This window comes from Acinonyx jubatus, chromosome D1 (assembly GCF_027475565.1).
Source record: "Acinonyx jubatus isolate Ajub_Pintada_27869175 chromosome D1, VMU_Ajub_asm_v1.0, whole genome shotgun sequence".
Taxonomy (NCBI): domain Eukaryota; kingdom Metazoa; phylum Chordata; class Mammalia; order Carnivora; family Felidae; genus Acinonyx; species Acinonyx jubatus.
In genome coordinates, this window is record NC_069390.1 from 52,215,047 (window position 1) to 52,235,426 (window position 20,380).

At 39.1% G+C, this 20,380-nt stretch overlaps 2 protein-coding genes across 3 annotated transcripts; both read right to left on the reverse strand.

Moving 5' to 3' along the window:
* Positions 1-54: 54 nt before the first annotated feature.
* LOC106977804 (olfactory receptor 52H1-like) lies at positions 55-5,112 on the reverse strand. The gene has a single exon (XM_053203592.1). It carries the CDS (start codon positions 3,329-3,331, stop codon positions 2,306-2,308), a length of 1,026 nt encoding a protein of 341 aa, XP_053059567.1. The 5' UTR covers positions 3,332-5,112; the 3' UTR covers positions 55-2,305.
* LOC106977783 (olfactory receptor 52H1-like) lies at positions 5,112-19,932 on the reverse strand. 2 transcript variants are annotated; one of them, XM_053203594.1, is made up of 2 exons: positions 14,873-19,932; positions 5,112-13,011 (listed from the first exon to the last, which is right to left on the reverse strand). In XM_053203594.1, exon 2 carries the CDS (start codon positions 13,007-13,009, stop codon positions 12,230-12,232), a length of 780 nt encoding a protein of 259 aa, XP_053059569.1. In that variant the 5' UTR covers positions 13,010-13,011; positions 14,873-19,932; the 3' UTR covers positions 5,112-12,229. The 2 variants fall into 2 exon arrangements, with proteins under 2 accessions (XP_053059569.1, XP_053059568.1); XM_053203593.1 differs by lacking the exon at positions 14,873-19,932 and having other exon boundaries at positions 5,112-14,383.
* Between the last annotated feature and the right edge of the window lie 448 nt (positions 19,933-20,380).

The window sequence follows — 20,380 nt, forward strand, 5'->3', positions numbered from 1 at the left end:
TCTCTCTCTCTCTCTCTCTCTCTCTCTCTCCCCCTCTCTCTCTCCCTTTGCCTCTCTCCCCTGTTGGTGCTCTCTCTCTCTCTCTCTTTAAAATAAAAAAAAATATGGTTCTCTGTGAATCTTTTAGGGTTTACTCCATTAGACAAAAATCATACCCACAAATATCTTCCAGATTGCTCTCTGTCTGATTTTGCTTGAGAGTTAATGATTCTCTGGGGAAATATCCTTGAGATTCCTAGAAGATTCTTTGCCTAATTGAAAAGATTAATTACACATACCCTTAAGTATTTCTTACTCTTAGCAAAAGATTTTATAGTCTCATCCTAGAGATAATATTACACCCTAAGGACATTTTTTTTTCCTTTGAGAGTCTTTTGTAATTTGGAGAGGCTGGAAGGAAATTTCTTTTTTATTTGAATTCAGCCAGCCATGATTCCTTCGTATTTACTCTAAGTTATGCTTGAACACTGAATAATTTCATTTTAGCTTATATCTCTCTGTACCTTATGTGGCATAAAAATATGTGGCATAAAAATAATGTTGATATTTTCAGTGTTCTGCTTAAAAAATATCCTTGGCCAAACACATCAGTTATTTAGGTATATTTTCTACTTTCTAAGTTATGGTATCTCTGAACTCTACAGCTGCATAGCACTTATACCTTTTTCTCCAGCCCCCAATAATAATTCTCTCACTGTCTTTCAGGCCTCCATTAACAGTTCCTTCAAGGCACTTGCAGCTTCTATGTGCTGCCTGTTCCAAAACTAATGCTACATGTTTTAGGTTTTTGCTACATCAAGAAAGACCCCACTTCCTGTTACCAATTTCTGCATCATTTATCTATTGCTGCATAACTAACCATCCCCAAGTTTATTAGCTTAAAACAGCAAATTATTACTTCTTGTGGTTCTATGACTTGGCTTCAATCAGTTGAGTAGTTCTCTCTTGAGTCTCTTATACATTATAGAGAGATGTTAGTTGAGCCTACAAATACCTAAAGTCTCAACTAGACTGGATGTTTAAGATGGCTTACTAACATGACTGGTAGTTGCTGCTGACTCAGCTGGGATCTCAACTGGGGCTGTGCACCAGAATATTTAGACATGGCTTCTCCATTTGCTTGGGATACTCGTAGCTCAGTGTTTCAGCTTGAAGAAGGAGCATACCTAGATAAAGCATTTCAAGAGACCCAGGTGGAAACTGCAAAGATTTTTGTGGCCTAACCTCAGAAACCTCACAATATCACTTACCTTGAATTCCGTTGATTAAGGAATCCCTATGTTTAGCACCAATTCAAGAGAAATAGAATTAAACTCCAACTATAATGTGGGAATTGCAAGTTCACACTGCAGAAAAGCATGGGAGATGGAATATAGTATTGTGGCTATCTTTAGAGAATAAACCTATCACACCAAGTTATAAATGGGTCATCTCTGTGTTCATTAAGATCACCAATAATCATCACAAAAATTCTTTGTGCCAGAAGTGAACTCCTTAAAAGACTATAATAAGTAGAGATAATTGATAATATTTTTTGAAGATATGAGACTTAGAGTTGTGGAATTTTAAAGTGGATCAATAATACCTGAGCAAGAAGAAGTTATGGGGAGTATAAAAGAGAGCTATGTTACTTCCAAGCCAGGAAATTACTATAAGAATCAAGTCTATGGGTTTTTCAAAGGAGCAGGACTTTTCTGATTTGGAAGGATCCAAGATTTCTTAGGTCTCAGAATCACTTAGAGAACTGTTAAAGAACACTGAGTCCCATTAAAGTAGGATAGAGCCTGGGACTTCGCATTTTTACCAAATTGCCTAGGTGATTCTGATACTCACTAATGTTTGAGAACCCTGTTTGTAGATGACTAATTTTCCTTGGTGATTCTTAAAGGAAGGTAATCATTTGCTGTTAGCTTTGCCAACTGTCATCTGGAAAATATCCAACAGAGGTATCTTAAATTATTAGACCCTTAGTCATCTCTTTTAACCTTTTTATTAAGAATAATATCTATCCACATTATATATGATCAGTATCTTATCCCATAAGTCTTGGAAATCTATCTCAAAATAAGACAGAAATTACCCTCTGATCTATTGTCTCAGGAAGACATATCTTCTTCAACTTTTTTTGTCTTTCTTGATATCTACCTCCTTACTTTGTCTTATTGATTCCTATAACACATGGAAGACTTTTAAGATTTCATATGTATTTAAATCACCATTGTAGATATTTTAGCTGTAAAAAAATAAAATGCATTCCAAAATAAATATGGTTACCTGTTTCCTTTCCCAAGCTCTCAGTCTCATGTCAATAGTTCCCTTTAGGGAAGAAGGGTAGGATGATTTTTTCCCGAATCTGCTTGGTCTTCACCCCATAGATGATTGGATTGAGTGCAGGAGGGATGGCCACGTAGAGGTTGGCAGTCAGTATGTGGAAGGAGTGAGGAATATTGTGACCAAAACGGTGGGTGAGGACAGAGAACATTGCTGGTGTGTAGAATATAAGAATGACACAAACATGGGAACCACACGTGTTGAGGGCTTTCTGGCGGGCATCTCGGGATGGAAGATTAAAGATGGCACGAAGGATGAGAGTGTAGGAGATGCCAATGAGGATCAGGTCTGATGTAATAGTCATTACAGGCACAGCAAAGCCATACCAGATGTTGATGGAGATGTCCGCACAGGCAAGCTGGGCTATGCCTATGTGCTCACAGTACGTGTGGGGGATGATGAGTGTTCGGCAGAAAGGTAGTCGTTTTAATAGGAACACACATGGGAAGATGATGCAAAAGCTCCTGCTAACAATAGCCATTACAATTTTAGTAATAATCTGACGGGTAAGAATAGTGGTATATCTTAGGGGGAAGCAAACAGCAACATAGCGATCAAATGCCATGGCTAACAGGATGGCAGAATCCATGGCAAAGCTATAGTGGAGAAAGAACATTTGAGTAAGGCATCCAGAAAAGGTGATTTCCTGAGGACCTAGCCAGAAGATGCTGAATGTTTTGGGTACACATGTATTAGATAGGATGAGATCTGTAGCAGCCAGCATGGAGAGGAAAAAGAACATGGGCTGATGAAGGCTGAGTTCCATGGAAATAAGGTAGAGAAGGACGCTGTTGCCTGCAAGGGCCACAAGGTAGATAATGAAAAAAGGAATCCCGATCCAGACATGGAACTCCTCCAGCCCTGGGATTCCCAGTAGGATGAAAGGGCCTGAATTGAAGCTGCTCAAGTTGAATGTGGTCATTATGGTCTTGGACTGGATGTGTCTCATAGACTGAAAATAAAAATTTTGTGGCTGATTGTTACGATGATCTACAGACATCCACCTCTGAGTCTTCTTCAATATTATCCCCTCACTTTCAGCTCTGAAAAGGGATAAGCTATCCTTTGCCTCTTCTCTTGACTAAAAATACTTGCCAAACTTTCAGTTACAATTTTAAGTCATAATATAAGTGGGATCAAAATAATTTTTTCACAGAGACACAAGTCACATAACTCCAGTCATACAATTTTAGTCCTGCCTACTTACAGGAACCCAGGAAGGTTTCTAGGAAAATATGTACACAAAACACTATTAGGCAGAGAAACAATGACTAGTTAGAAATTTGCAACAAAGTTCAATGTGAAGTTCCCACCCTAGTGAACTGGAATAATAACTGTAGGGTCCCCAGGGGCTAAACAAAGGCAAGCCCAATGTCCAACACCAAAATAGACCATTCAGTCTCTTTTCTTTTTTGCTCTTTCTCTGCAGTGGAGTATCTGCCCTCATTCTCATCAATATTGTAGCAAAGTTCACCAACATAAAGAGGAGACAAAGAATATTCTTCCCTAGAATCTAAGGTTTAAGTGGTTTACTCTGCCTTCAGATATTACCAGGTTGGGAAAGTTTCCAAGAAAAGGTATTCTCCAATAAGACAGAGGTATTGTCTCTTTGTCACATTGGTCTCAAGGAAAGAATGGAACCCTGCTCTGAACCTTCACAGAAGACATCCCAGCAGAGGGAGCCCAGTCTCCCGGTAGAGTTATGCCATAGCATTCATGCCCCTGTCTAATCTATACAATGACTCATTCTTGTGAGACTTAATTGAAACAGCTGGGCCTTTCTTCCAAAACTCTTCTGTTTGTGACATGATATACAAATCTTTTCTCCAACTTCAGTATTCACTCATTTTTCTTTCTACCTGGTCTTAAGTAGTTAGCATTCTGTAGTGCTCTATATATGTCTGCTGCTTTCTAGGTCCACCTGGCTGATAACCCCAAATGCCATGACTTTGTGACTCCTATGTTGAAGATTCTGAATTTTTTAATTTTGAAGACAATCCTCTCTCCTTAGCTTTGGAATTAGTTACCCAATGTCTGCCATGTTAGAAATCCCATGCTCATCCAACTCAGCATGTTCAAATCTGTTTCTCCTATAATGTTTTCCAATTTAGCAAATGATAGTATAACACAGTTTCTCAATCTAGAAGCCTTGAAATTATCTTAATCATATCCTCTTACACACAATCATCTTATTCATCTTCCAAACAAGTATCATGTTACAGGTTTGTTCCCTAAGTATCTCTGTATTACATCCACTTATTGCTACCCTTGTATTGGCTGTTCCATCCCATGTGCCGTCATCTGTCAGCAAGACCTCTGCATTCTAACTCAAATGTACCAGTTTTCCTTGAGCAATTAAAGGTACATGTGATGTAGAGTCTATCCCAACTGGAGAGGGGGAAAAAAGATGGAAAGACTGCAATTCCAGATAGGAAGAAATAGCAAGTCCGGCAGTCAGCAGCAGTAAATATATTCAGTACTCAAATCTAAGTGCAGTTCATTTCTTTAAAAATAGATTCAGTTACAGCAGAGGCTAATGCATAGACAAGACTGAGCTAGGTTTCAGGAGCTAAGATTTCAGTTCCCTATTCACTGCCACAAAATTATGTATAAGCCACCTTGCCTACATCCCACATCCCCTACCATATTGGAAACTGGAAGGACAAACTATTACAGAGAAATAATAATTAAACAGGAGGCAAAAAATTCCATGACAAATGCACTAATTCAAATGAAAAATATATAATTCCATTTAATACATTTATTTAAAGCATTCTTAGAGTCACTAAAGCAAAGCCCTTTAATCAAGTGGAAAAAGTGGCAATGGATATGAATAATCAAGTCACATGAGAAGAAACTCTAATGTTTAATAAATATGTAGAAGATTTTCAGTCTCATAAGTAATTAAGCTCAATATAAAACATGAGTGATGAGGTATATTATTTACCATTAATAAAGACTTAAAAAGATTGATGGTATGAGTGATAACAGCCAATTCTGTGAAGGGTCTGAGGAAATAAGAGCTGTTATAACTCTTTTAGAAGGGTTTACTGTGTAACATTCTTAGATACTAATTTGCCAATATGAATCAAAACATAAAGTGCACATATTCATTGTCCCAAAAGTTCAAAATATATGAATGCTTCCACAGATACAGTTATATAAATAAATAAGTGGCCTAACGATATTCACAGCAGCAGCATTTACAAAATTTGAGTGAAATTAAAATATCAAAAAATAAAAATTGAAAAGCTGGCACCATTTTAATTTTTAACGTGGGAATGATTTTAACATTTACTGTATATAACTTCTAAAAAGAATGAGGTAGAGCCCTGTGTATAGGAATCAAAAGACACCAAAATACTGCTGGCTTCCTTAGCACACATACTGAAGTTGGAAAGATACAGAGAAGATCAGCTGGTAATATAATTAATGGGTAACAAAACTTCAGAATATTTTTTTAAAAAGTAAAAAATACATAGCGGCACCTGGGTGGCTGAGTTGGTTAAGCATCTGACTCTTGATTTCGGCTCAGGTCATGAACCCAGGATCATGGGTTCAAGCTCCACATAGGGCCATAAAGCTCTTTCCCATGTCAAAAGTGAGATACCTTTAGTCCATGGAATGTGTCACCCCCGAATTTAAACTTCAGCTTTGGGGAATACTCTTGTCTGATTTCTTTTCCACCTACATTTGTTCTTGGAAGTTTTGTTAGCTTGGTCCATTTCTCTCTTTCTCTAGCTAACTTTCCCTGAACAATATCCAAATTAGGTAATGTTCCCAGGTACACTGCTGGCACTCCACAGTAGCCATTCAGAGCATTTCCCACACTCTTCTTCTTATTTTACTTAGCTTTCTCACTGGACAAATGGTAAACTTGAAGAGGATAGATATCATGTCTGCTTATTTCACTGTTCTATCCCTAGAACAGTGTCTGCCACAGAATCTTCAACAAGTTCTTGTTGAATAAATGAGTGGCAGAGGCCCATTGGACTTGACACTAATGAACTGGATCATCCAAATAGTGTTGTGAACACCCTGCCATTCTCCCACCTCTCTCTCAAGTTTATATCCTCAAAGCCTACCGTAATAATATAATGTAGGTCCCTCCACTTAAACTCTGGAAAATTAAAGATCTGGAAAAGCATGAAAACTTGCTTTCCATATTAAATACTTCCATATTTAAATACTTTGGTGAGAGGAAGACTCCCACCAAACAAGCCTAGGGGATTCACAGTCACCGCTCACTACTGAAAGATGGTCTGGAAGGAAGGACGCAGCTAAATGTGGGAAATTAGTAGCACTTTCCTCACCTAGAGGAAAGTTCTAGATACATAAAAAGTTCTAGATACATAAAAAGAGGTCTGTGGCTTTACATTTCCATTCTTGAAACCTCCCTGGTGTTACTAACTGTACATTCTCTTTAATCTATTAGTACTCTTTGATCACAGTCTCTTTGATTACAGTTTCCTGAATAGGATTTTGCATTTAGCAAGCATTCTATTCCCACCTTAGTTTCTGGTCTCTGACTGACTGCTGAGCATTTTTCTCCTCTCTCCTAAGGCTAGGAATATAGGCTATATCTCTATGTTCTCTGTCTCCTCCAGCACTAAACTAAACACAGGACAGGTCCTTCAGCAATACCTTGATCATGGAGTATTATAATCCATACCTTGCCTTTATTTCTTTTTTTTATGCTAAGTGTGTCTATGTGAATATCTTTCTTCTGCCCCATTTTAGGGAGAGGACTATCCATGGTTGGTCCATGGGTCACAAAAGGATTCTTTTGAGACCCATTCCAGAAAGCAGCTGTTCAACTTTATTTTGTATTTGTGTCTCTCTGTGGTGTGTAGGGTGGGTGGATTTTGCCCCTATCATCCTAAAAGAACAGGACATTCAGTGCATTCATAAATGCACTCACAAATACAAAGTCATGCTTACACATATAACCTAATAATCTCTGAGGTGGCATATGGAATTTCAATCTCCATATGTCTGGCCCCAGCCTGAAATGGTCAGTTCTAAATGTATCATGACCACTCATTCTCTTTTATTTATTTATTTATTTTTACATCTGTAGCACTATATTTTTTTAATTCTTTTTTTTTAATGTTTATTTTTTGAGGCAGAGATAGAGCATGAACGGAGGAGGGGCAGAGGGAGAGGGAGACACAGAATCTGAAGCAGACTCCAGGCTCTGAGCTGTCAGCACAGAGCCCGACGCGGGGCTCAAACTCACGGACCGTGAAATCATGACCAGAGCTGAAGTTGGACGCTCAACCGACTGAGACACCCAGGCGCACCTACATCTGTAGCATTATAAATTTTGACCAGAAAAACCCAGAAACATTTGAGGAAAAACAGTGAGAGGGGCTCAGAATTAAGCTCCTAATAGACACCTGTCTATTATACCATTCTCTTAGCATGAGTGTCATCTTTATAATCTATATGCAGAATTGTAATCTTGTCTATTCCTCTTCCTCAGAGCCCTGTCTTTCCCCACTCTTCCTCTCCTCTTCACCAGCTCCTATTCTCATTGGCTCTGCTCCCTGATATTACTCCCTAATAGTTCTGCTTTCTTCACCACCGGCTTATACCTTGTAGATCCAGGTCCCGGAACTACTTTGCAAAGGCAAGGTGATGATCAGAGAGTGCAGAAACACAGCAGGTAAAAATCAGACCAAAGAACAAAAGAAGCAGTTCCCGGGGCAGTAAGGATAGACATAAGATCATGCTCACAGTAGGGAAGAACCAACACAGAGCCCAGAGGAGTGGAGTGCAAATGTACGTCTCTTATGTCTCTGGGGATTTGAGACAAGAACAGAGGCCCTCTGAACCCAGGGGACCTATAAGCCTCAGGTCTGAAGGCCCCAAGTCAGTCTAGGCCATGAGCAAAGGTTCGACCAAATTAACACTTTCCCAGCTTAGGAACTTACACCTTTGTTCATATTAGTGTTGGCTTGGAAATTCTGGAATCCATGATAGCAGCACACCTGAGCCTCACCAGGGTCTTTATCTAATTTGATCAGTAATTTGATAAAGAGTCATATCTACCATGTGTTGGCTCAGTATAGAACTCCTAAGACTTCTGGTGCAAGGACTGTTTCATTTTCTTGTGAATCCCTAGCAGAGAGTATTTCATAGTGGAAAATCCATAAATGTCTGAAATGCATCTACTTCTAGCCTTATATAACAAAACCCTGAAGCTATTTCTCACTGGGACTGCATCTCTCCAGATGTGAAGAGGCCTCTCTTTTTAGATACTTACTTCAATGTTCACTCTTGCTTGGCAATTCTGTCCATCTTCCCTCAGTGAAGAATCATTACTAATTTTGTGTTCAGTCAATTTTAAACTATAGGCTACTAATCTATTTGTCTAGAGCAAACCTCTAACACAAAGCACACACAAATCTGAAAATCATAGCTATCCAGCCAGGGTATGGTCTCAGCCTTCCAATAGAACCCTGTGTACAACTGCCCATCAGATCAAGAAGGAAGTTTACTTTCAATGTCTTATGGCTAAAAATCTGGAATTTATCGCTTATTCCACTCATCCCTCCCTTGTGCTGTAACAAACTACTTTAACTGTTCTAGAAATGAGTTTCTGCATCTATAGTAAGGGAATGATAACTTGGAAATGCTCAATTTAAAGAGGAGCTCTGAGATATAAGTGGGGAAACAACTATCACCTTTCTGTGGAAAAATTTTTTTTCCATGACTCTCCATAATTTTTCTTTGATTATTTAGAGTTATAAATCCAGGTAGACTCCCTCTAAGCAAATGGATTTCATTCATTAATTAAAACTTATACATTTCAACTCCTTCATTCAGCAAATGCTTATTGCATGCCTGTTACAACCTAAGAGATTGTAAATGATAGGAATGCAATGGTAAACAAGGCAGGCAGGCGTGAACCTGGTCCTTGATGACACATAATGGGGGAATAGATATTAAACAACTAAGTATACAAGCAATCATCTTATTAAAGTTGTGGTAAGTTTTGAAATAAAAAGTACCTTGTGCAGTGAGAATGTATATAAGAGGTACTAATCTAATATTATCTGAGGGGATTTGTAGTTGAAGCCTAAATAGGAATTGCCAAACAAAAATAAATAAATAAAGAGAAAGCACAGGTAGAAGAGAAAAGGAGAAATCTGATGCATTTGAGAAGCTGAAAGCTGGCAAGTATGGTGATGTACCGTCTTAATATATTAACAGTAATATCAGTATATCTTGCACAGTCGTTTTATCCAGCTGCCCCAACATACAGAGCTAACTTCACTAAGATTCATTAAGATTCCTTTTTTTTTCAACTGAATATGTAAGGAGGACAGTTGACTTTAGAACAAGTTGAGTTTAGGGTTAACAAGACAATGACTGCAATTATATACTATGGAATCTAAACTGAATAGGGAAGAAAGGAAACGTTAGGGATAATGGCAAAAAGGAAGGGGTTTCTGATGAAGTTTGAAGGTGCATGAAACATTGAGAACACATGTTATATCACATACTTTCATACCAAAGGGCATAAGAAGATGCTTAGGACTAAGTTTCAGCCTTCAAGGAGCTCATAATGTAGGTGTGGATAGATAAATTAAAGAGCAAATAAGTATGATGGTTTGTAACTGTGGCATGGATAAAGTAGCCCCGTCTGGGTATCTTCTGAGCTGCCTAAGGGCACTACAGACAGCAAAGAAAATGTCAACACACACACACACAGACACACATACACATAGACACACACACACACACACACACACACACACACACAGAGGATCTTATCTCATTATGCCAATTTTACTCTTTACTTCTTACTCCCAAGTAATTTAAAATGCTCATCTTGATTAAATTTATGGCTTCTCTTTCAGTGAAGATTTTAGGAAATGAGTGTTTTTATCCTGGGACAGTTTCTTAAGAGGAACATAGATGAATCCTACCCAACTCCACTCAATACACACTCTACTCACACCAAGTTGTTGTTGTTGTTTTATTTTTTAAATATTTATTTATTTGTTTTGAGAGAGAGAGAGAAAGGGAAAGAGTAGGGGAGGGGAAGAGAGAGATGGAGAGAGAGAATACCAAGCAGGCTCTGCACTGTCAGCATGGAGCCTGACATGGGGCTCAATCTCATGAACTGTGAAATCATGACCTGAGCTGAAATGAAATCAGATGCTTAGCTGACTGAGCCACCACGCACCCTGTGCTGTTGTTGTTGTTGTTGTTATTTTTGTTGTTGTTGTTGTTGTTTTAAATAATAGGACATTGAGTATGACACACACAAAAAGAACATTGCTTCTGAAATTACTTGCTCAAAGAGTCAGGGATGTGCAAATTAAGCAAAATAAAAATAAATGAAGTGTAAATGAATGTAAATTACATGAAAGGCTTTGAGCTTCATGCAAGATTGCTCTTTTTATTAAATTCTTCCATTCCTTGCATTGATACCGAGAACAATATTATGCATGATCTTGAAGGCAATGGAATTATTGAAGAGATTCAAGGTACAAAGTGACAGTATCATATGAATTGTAAAATGATCACTCTAGCTTTAACAGAGAGAGTGGATTGAATGGAGCTCCTATAAAAAGATGACTTTGAAATACTCTCAGAGGGACGAATAATAGAAAGGGGCCCAGGTGAGTTCAATGGTCAGGGTAAAGGTTAGAATGTCATGTATATATCTACAGGTATGGCTTATAAGCACCTTCAAATCAAACATTTCACCCAAGTATTGAATTAATTTTGTTGGATGGTGATGTAAGACAAATCAAGGACAAGCCACAGATTTCTGGCTTGGGAACTCATGTTGGGGGTAGTGCCATTCACTGTAAAAGAAGACCAAAAAGGAAGGGCACTTTTCATGAAGGAAGTTAGTGAGCTTCCAGGTCAGTTTTGAAGAAATTAAGTCTGAGGAGTTTGTAAGCCATTCAAGTTAGTAGTACCCAGGAAGCAATTGGACAGAAAATTCTGAATCAGGCAGACCTGGGTTTGGATCCTAAGTCTACTGATTGTCTTTCTGTAATCTTTGTATGTCTCCATTTCCTCATCTGTGAAATAAATGAACTAAGATTACCCTCTCATAATTATTTTTTTATTAAAAAATATTGTTAATATTTTTATTTTTTTGTTGTTTATTTTTGATAGAGAAACCAAGCAGGGGAAGGGCAGAGAGAGTGGGAGAGACAGAGAATCCCAGGCAGGCTCCACACTGTCAGCCCAGAGCCCGATGTGGGGCTCAAAATCACAAATTGTGAGATCATGACCTGAGCCGAAATCAAGAGTTGGATACTTAATCCACTGAACCATAACTGTTTTTAATTAAATTAATTAATATTTGTAAAATATGAGGTAGTGAAAATTTTCTTGGAGCGTGCAACTGAAGAAAACAGATACAAAAGAAAACAAGCTCCATGTAATTTGAGATGGGTAGGGGAAAAAGTAAAGCAAGTACAGGACACGGGAGGAGGGATTACTCATGTACAGACTCAGGACTGAACTGCAAAGCATCAAGCTCAGTAGTTGTAGTAGACAGACTTGATAGCTACTTAAAGAGGGAAGACAGGAGCCTTTGCCTTTAACTCAGGAACTCAGAAGCAAAGGGGTGAGTTGTATATTAGGAAATAAGTAGCCTTCAAATATCTCAAAATTAGCAATAGGAAAGAGGTAAACCTTAGTATTAATGCTCTTCTGTACCAATCATCACCTTCTTCATACAAGTGGTGAGAAAACTGAACCAAGAAAACCCTTGATTTTCTGGAAGTCTAGAAGGTTTTCTTTCTCCTTTTCCCCCACCTGTCCCTACTTTGCACATGGCTGGAACTCTAAAATTTCAAGCTTGGAGTTACAGCTTTATTTTTATAGCTCCTATGTTATGCAAAATCTCATCTAATTAATTTACCTAACTTTCTCCATCAGTGGCCCTCCCCATTCCGTGTGTCCTCTTCAAAGAAAAGACGAGAACAAATTTGTCCTGGATCTGCTTGGTCTTCACTCCATAGACCACAGGATTTAGGGCAGGGGGGATGGCCACATAGAAGTTGGCAAATAAGATGAGCACATTTCGAGGGACACTGTGCCCAAAGCGATGTGCAAGGATGGAGAAGAAGGCAGGTGTGTAAAACATGAGGATGACACTGACATGGGAACCACAGGTGCTGAGGGCCTTTTGGCGGGCACCCTGGGATGAGAGGTGAAAGACAGCATGGAGGATGAAGGTATAGGAAACAGCAATAAAGATCACATCTGAGATGACAGTCATGAGAGGGACAGAAAATCCATACCAGATGTTGATGGAGATGTCAGCAGAGGAAAGCCGAGCAACACCTATGTGCTCACAGTATGTGTGCGGTATGATGTGTGTCCCGCAGAAGGGTAACCGTTTCAGCAGAAAAACATCTGGCAAGATGACAGAGAAGCTCCTCACAACAATGCTCACCATCAGCTTGATGATCACCTGCCGAGTCAGGATGGTGGTGTACCTCAAAGGGAAGCAGATGGCCACATAGCGATCGAACGCCATGGCCAACAGGATGGCTGAGTCCACTACAAAGCTGAAGTGGAGGAAGAACATCTGGGTGAGACAGCCAGAGAAGGTTATTTCCTGGAAGCCCAGCCAGAGGTTACTGAGCAGTTTGGACACTGTGGCAGTGGACAGGATGAGGTCTGTGGTAGCCAGCATAGCTAGGAAGAAAAACATGGGCTCATGGAGGCTGTGCTCAGTTGCAATGAGGTAGAGGAGGATGAAGTTTCCCACAATAGCCAAAACATAGATGACACAAAAGGGAATCCCAATCCAGATGTGGAACTTGTCCAGGCCAGGTATTCCCACAAGGAGAAAGGAACTGGGATTGTAGCAGCTCAAATTATGCATGGTCCCTTTAGTCTAGGATCCACTGGCTTCTGAACCCTGAGGAGAAATCAGCTATCATAAGGGGCTGTGAAAGACACTTCTACTCTGCTACTGACCATGGTCGGGGATTGCAACTGTCACATTCAGTGTTCCTGCTTGAGAAGCACCTCTGTTCCCTGGATGTTGGCACCTGTAGAATTGACTTGTTATTGCACCTTTCTTTGCCATTGGCCCCATTCATTTCCTTATACATTTATTAATAAACCTTAAAGAACGGTTATTTTTCTGGGTCAGCAATATCATATGCTGACTCTTTCTCACTGTAGATTATATGGGATAGGCACAGGTTCAAATGGAAAAAAGAAAGCATAGTATATGTATATGAGGAGAAGAAGGCTTGTGTATGTAAGGGAGAGGGAAGGCAGGGGAGAGAGAGAAGTAGGAAATATTAAAATTATGAAATGGGATGAGCTGTGAGTAATAGGCTTTTGTAGAGCAAATATTATGTTTCCAACAATGGTTTTGATAAAAAATAAACTGAAGAATTTCAATAAAGCAGTAGAAAAATAATGAAAAAATAAGGAAAAAAGAAAGGACAAGTTCCAGGGCTGTGGGTAGTACAGGAGATTTGTTGCACAGGGATTGAAATATGGTTCCGATTAGGAGGGATGCTTCCTGGGATGTGAAAATAAGAGAATGCATCTACCAGAAAATGCCCAGGGACAGGTAAGCAGCATTCCCCCAACTCAGGCAAAGGGCAGTGAGGTCAGAGGATGATTTATGGCTTCAGGGGCGATGCCCTAAACCTTGGAGGATCTCTGCTCCCTAACTTAGTAGGGGAGACCACTCTACCTATTAGTGAATCTGACAGTGCCTCTGTGACAGATACCAGCCAGTGTGATTGGCTTGGGCAAAGTCAAGCTGAGCAGATTCTCACCTCCTAGAGATAAAATTAAGAGCACTGCTGCCCTAAAGTTTTCATTTCTGGTCTACAGGTTCGTGGACCTGTCTATGGGAATTGCTAGCTTTGCGCTGAATAGAGTCGGCCTTTGGAGGTGCCTTTTGCATTTTAGTTTTAACTCCATTCTATGATCTAGTTTATAAAGTACTTTTGAAAAGGGTGCCAGTAATGGTGATAAGCAGGGAGTGCAGCCATGGAAAGGCCAGAGCAACTGAGGCCCTCCTTCAACCAGTTTTGGAGAGGTTTAGTTCTTACCCTCTCCAACAAATCTACAAAGCGGACAAAGTGGACAAAACATCTACGTGGCTGGGAGGAATGTAACCAGTTACCACTGTCCAAAAGCAGCACCCCCACCCTTGCCCCAAACACGACTCATCCTCCAAGCCCGTAAGAATGTGTGTTTGAAGTTTCATCTGCAGCTCTGATTTAGGTTACATGCCTGTGGGCACCGAACTTATTCAAATAATGGTAATGACAGAATCTTCATAAAAGTCATCCCTAAAAGGACAGCTACCTCATCTCCTGTGGTATGAAAAGTAGATAGACTGAGAATGCCTCAAAATGTCTCTATAATTTAGGCTAGATTGCAACTGAGTCTCTTGAAACACAGACTCACTGCCTCTTGACAAAAAACACACTTCTTCGGGGTCACAGGGGATACATTTAAAGGGGAGAAAAATAAACCACTAATCATTAAAACCACAAAGGAGGTCAACAGAAAATATACAAACCGCAGTTTGCTGCTTCAGCCTGAATCTCTCCTGACTTCACTTCTTTTACCCAAAGAGCTCTTCTTTCCTTCTGGATTCTCCGCTGTGTTACTGGTCACGTTAGTCAGTCTGCACAAAAAATCAATCGTTTTCTGCCAGGAGCTGTCTCTTTATGGAATCACTGGTATTAGAAGGACTCCTTCCTCCTGGAGTCCTGTCCTCCAGGGCACAGACCCTACTTGCACACAACACAAGGCTACATTATTTGATAAAGATCAAAGAGCCAGTGTAGCATTTTTCTCTTCCCTAATTGGCTGTGGTTTTCAACTCAACCAATTCTCTTCTGTCTCTTGCTTTACAATAGTAGAAAGTATCTGTTTGGAAGGAAAACAAGGAAACAAGTAAACTTTTAACAGAGGAGAAGTTCCATAAAGGGTAAAAACAACCTTTTTATGCATTACCTTCTATTCCCAGGAGATAGAACTCAGGTTTATGGGTCCCACCATTGTTTCATCCCCAGACAAGGGAGGAGGTCAAACATATTAGCTCCCTTCCCTTGAGATGGAATGTAAGTTGGTGATTTTAGTAGGGGTGGATATTAGATCCCTAGGAGATTCAGTTTAGACAATTTAGACACAGTAAGTTGAGACAGAATTCTCAGAGGCCTAAGAATGTTCCTGTATATGTGGTATTCTTTAATTAGTCTATTTATATAAACTTGCACCAATATTAATAAATACAATTAAAGTTTTCTAGTCTTGATATTGGGATATAAGACCTTCGACTTTCCCCCCCAAAATTTCTTAGCCATTATTTGCACTATGCGTTGCCAAATATTTTATAAGCAGTTTCTCAACTTATAAATACATGCGCACACGCGCACACACACACTCTCTTAGAGTTTTTGTTTTAATTACATTGAATCTGTACATTAATACAGAAATACCTGATATGTTTATAATATTGTATCCTTATATTATAAATATGACATATTCCTCTATTAATGTAGTCATTTTTAATTTCACTAATAATGTGTTTGAAAAACTAATTTGAAAAGATATCTGCATGCCCATGTTCATTGCAGCATTATTTACAATAGCCAAGATATGGAAACATTCTAAGTGTCCATTCATGGAGGAATGAAAAAGAAAATGTGGCATAGATGTGGATTATACACATAGATAGATATATAGATATATATGGTGAAATATTAGTCAGCCATAAAAAACAGTGACATCTTCCCATTTGTGACAACAGAGATGGAATTTGAGGGCATTATGCTAAGTGAAATATGTCAGACAGAGAAAGACAGATATTATATGACTTATATGTGGAATCTTAAAAAAGAAAACAAACACAAAACAAGCTCATAAATACAGAGAACAGACTGGTGGTTACCAGAAGAGGGGAGTGAGTGGTGGGCAAAATGGGTGAAGGTAGTCAAAAGGTACAAGCTCCCAGTTATGAAATAAATAAGTCATGGAAAGATAATATACAGTATGGTGACTATAATTAATAATAGTGTATTATGTATTTGAAAGTTGTGAGAGAGCAGATCTTGAAAGTTCTCATCACAACAAAAAAAATATTTTGTAACTACGTATGGTGACAGATGTTAACTAGACTTATTGTGGAATCATTTGGTAACATACACAATTTTTTTAAGTTTATTTATTTTGAGAGAGAGAGAGAGAGAGAGAGAGTGAATGAGAGTGGGGGAGGGGCAGAGAGAGAGGGAGAAAGAGAATCCCAAGTAGGCCTTGTGCTATCATCGCAGAGCCCAACGTGGGGCTCGAACTCATGAAACACAAGGTCATGACCTGAGTCGAAATCAAGAGTTGGAGGCTAGCGGCACCTCGGTGGCCCAGTCGGTTGTCTAACTTCAGCTCAGGTCATGATCTCACAGTTCGTGAGTTTGATCCCCATGTCAGGCTCTGTGCTGACAGCTCAGAGTCTGGACTCTGCTTCAGAATCTGTGTCTCCCTCTCTCTTTCTGCCTCTCCCCCACTTGCACTCTGTCTCCCTTGCTGTCTATCAAAAATAAATAAATGTTAAAACAAATTTTTAAAAAGGAGTTGGAGGCTTAACCAGCTGAGCCACCCTGGTGCCCGAAAGTATACAAATATTGAATCATTGTGTTGTGCACCTGAAACTAATATAATGTTGTATGTCAGTTATGCCTCAATTAAAAAATACAAATATTCTTTTTTTGTGGGATGCAGAATATTTGTTTTCTATAGCTATTATAAAATATTACCACAGACTCCACAGCTTAAAATGCCAGAATTCGAGGTGCCTGGGTGGCTCAGTTGGTGAAGCATCTGACTTCAGCTCAGGTCATGATCTCACAGCTCATGAGTTCAAGCCCCACGTCAGTCTCTGTGCTGACAGCTCAGAGCCTGGAGCCTGCTTCGGATTCTGTGTCTCCCTCTCTCTGCCCCCCCCCCATTCACATTCTGTCTCTCTCTGTCTCTCAAAAATAAATAAATGTTAAAAAGAAAAAAAATCTCTGTGATTATATTTGAGCCAGCTAGATATTCCAGGAAAATCTCCTTAGTTTAAGGTGTACTGATTAGTTTCATCTGATAGTCATCTTAATCCCCCTTTACCATCTAACCTAACATAATCACAGAGGTTTGCAATGGGGATGCCATTTGAGTGGCCATTATTCGGCCATTATTCTGCCTTGTGGTAGGCAGAATAAGTTTCAGAGTTTGTAAATGATGTTTGTCACACTCGCTATTCTTGATTAATTTAATCTCTAGATATAGTGTCAATAATAGATGGATTTAAATGTCTCATTTTGTTATGCTCATTTCTCTTTGCTTCTTAATTAATATTTCACATATTGAGGCTACATTGTAATACACATACATAATGTCTGTATGTATTCACAGATCCTGCTGGTTTTTTAACATGATTCTGAGTGGGAGATTCTCTCTGACTTTTCTCTTTCTTTTTTATTTCCTCCTTGTGCTCATTCTTCCAGTTACCTCAACCTGTTCTCCTAGACACTCTGCCTTGAATGAAAGCTTAGTGTGGTGGCTTCTGATCCTGATCCAGTGATGATTCCATGAACATCACAGATCTAGTTACTGAGATGGAAGGAAGATTGGTTCAGTTCCTTGGGGGCAGAATGTATCTCTATCTCCTTACATTTCTAGATAAGCCACTTTCCAGAAATGTAATTCTAGGAAGTGGTTTGATACCAGTTTTTTGGTGTGTGTGTGTGTGTGTGTGTGTGTGTTTAATTTACATTTTTGAACAGGAACCCTATCTCTCATTATTCTTGGTCTCAAGTAGTGACCTTAGTTTGGGTCTGCTACATGAAAGAACTTGTCAAAATCTTGCAGAAGCTATATCTCTTTCTAGGCTACTACCTTTTTCTAGATCTGGAACTCTGGATATTATTATGGATTTGTGAATCCCCTGACCCATGATCCTTGTTTTATTTTTTCCTTGATCCACAAAAACGTTGTTAGTATCTAGGTATCACAATCCTGCAACATTTATTTTCCCAGAGACTAAAAACAAACTTCTAATCTATTTTCCCCATTTTTTATTAGTTTAAAGTGAGAAAGTTTCATTTCTACCATTTTCTTCTCATAAACACTAAAGACAAAGTACCTGTGTTCCTTGTTAAAATGACCGCTATCAATCATCTCAGATCCCCTTCCCCACAAGGATGGTGTCCTTAGATGCTGGGAATGCAGTAGAAAAAGAGTTAATGTGTCCAGAAAAGTCTTCCCCTGCCTTCCAGCACATCGTATATGTGATATCACCTGCCAAATTCTCAGCATCCTACTGCTGTTTCCTCAGTCACCGAGGGTCTGCTTACATCTTCTCTGAAAACTACATCAGGTCAACATAAAATGTCAGAGTGTCTTAATGTCAGAACATGGGACAAATTGGAGGCAGATATTATGTTTCTTCTGAATAGAATGTGATTGAAAGGTCCACAAGCAATGTGACCGCATGTCAAAATAAGTCATTACTCTTTAAGGAAAGTCAGCAAACCAGATATTAGATGTAAAAAATACAAATATAAAGCCTTTACAAGAAAGCAGAGGAGAACATTTTTACAGTCTTGAGTAGTTCAAGATGTTTAAAAAAAAAAACCATTTAGGCCCAAGATGGAGCCACTTGTGCCCAGGGTGCCACATCAGCAAACAGAACTCAGGTAACTTTTGTGTTCCTGTAAGTGTTCCACTTGACCATACACACAGAATGTCCACTAAGCCAACCCCCAAACGCCACTCCAACTCTGGGCCTTCTCACCCCACACAAAGCTGACTATGTGACTCCTGCCAATTGGATATTTTCTATTTGCCTCTCCCTTGTTGTTCATTCTCTATCCTGTAGAAGTTTTCTGCTTTCAACCCAATTTTGCAGTTGTCTGACAGACCATCCACTTCATGAAGTATTAAAAAAGTTCATGTATATACCTAAAATGTTTTCTTCAATCATTTCTTCAACAAAGATTTTCTGGAAAGGAACCAGAAATAATAAACTTTTAAAAAATGATAAATCATGCAGGGAATATAGTCAATAATATTGTAATAACTTTGTGTGGTGGCAGAGGGTAACTACATTACCATGGTGAACATTTTGTAACACATATAATTGTTGAATCATGGTCCTGTATACCTGAAACTAATATAACATTACATGTCAACTATATTCCAATTCAAAATATTTTAAATGATAAACTACAAAAAAATTTAAAGTTCTTCTCAACCACAGACACCAGTAAAAAGACACCATATGTGGGATGCTTGGGTGGCACAGTTAGTTAAGTGTCTGACTCTTGATTTTGGTTCAGGTCATGATCTCACAGTTTGTGAGATGGAGCTCCACGTTGAGCTCTGCACTGACAGCACAGAGCCTGCTTGGGATTCTCACTTTCCCTCTCTCTCTCTCTCTCTGCCCCTCCCATGCTCTCTCTCTCTCTCTCCCTCTCTATCTTAAAATGAATAAGTGAACATTTAAGAAAAAAAAGACACCATATGCAAGCCAAAGTCAGAGAGAAAATAGTCCAATATTCACCCAACAAATATTTGACAAAGGACTTGTATCCAGAATCTATACAGAACCCCACAAATCAACAATAAAAAAGACAAAACAATCTAATTTTATTTTATTTTATTTTATTTATTTTATTTTTTTTCAACGTTTATTTATTTTTGGGACAGAGAGAGACAGAGCATGAACGGGGGAGGGGCAGAGAGAGAGGGAGACACAGAATCGGAAACAGGCTCCAGGCTCTGAGCCATCAGCCCAGAGCCCGACGCGGGGCTTGAACTCACGGACCGCGAGATTGTGACCTGGCTGAAGTCGGACGCTCAACCGACTGCGCCGCCCAGGCGCCCCAAAACAATCTAATTTTAAAATGAGCAAATGATTTGAACTGACATGTCATTCTAATTTTAAAATTAAGGAAGGATTTGGAAGTAAAGTTATGAGTGGCCAAGGTGCATATGAAAAAAATTCTTGCCATGATGAGTTCAGGAATATGCACATTAAAATCAC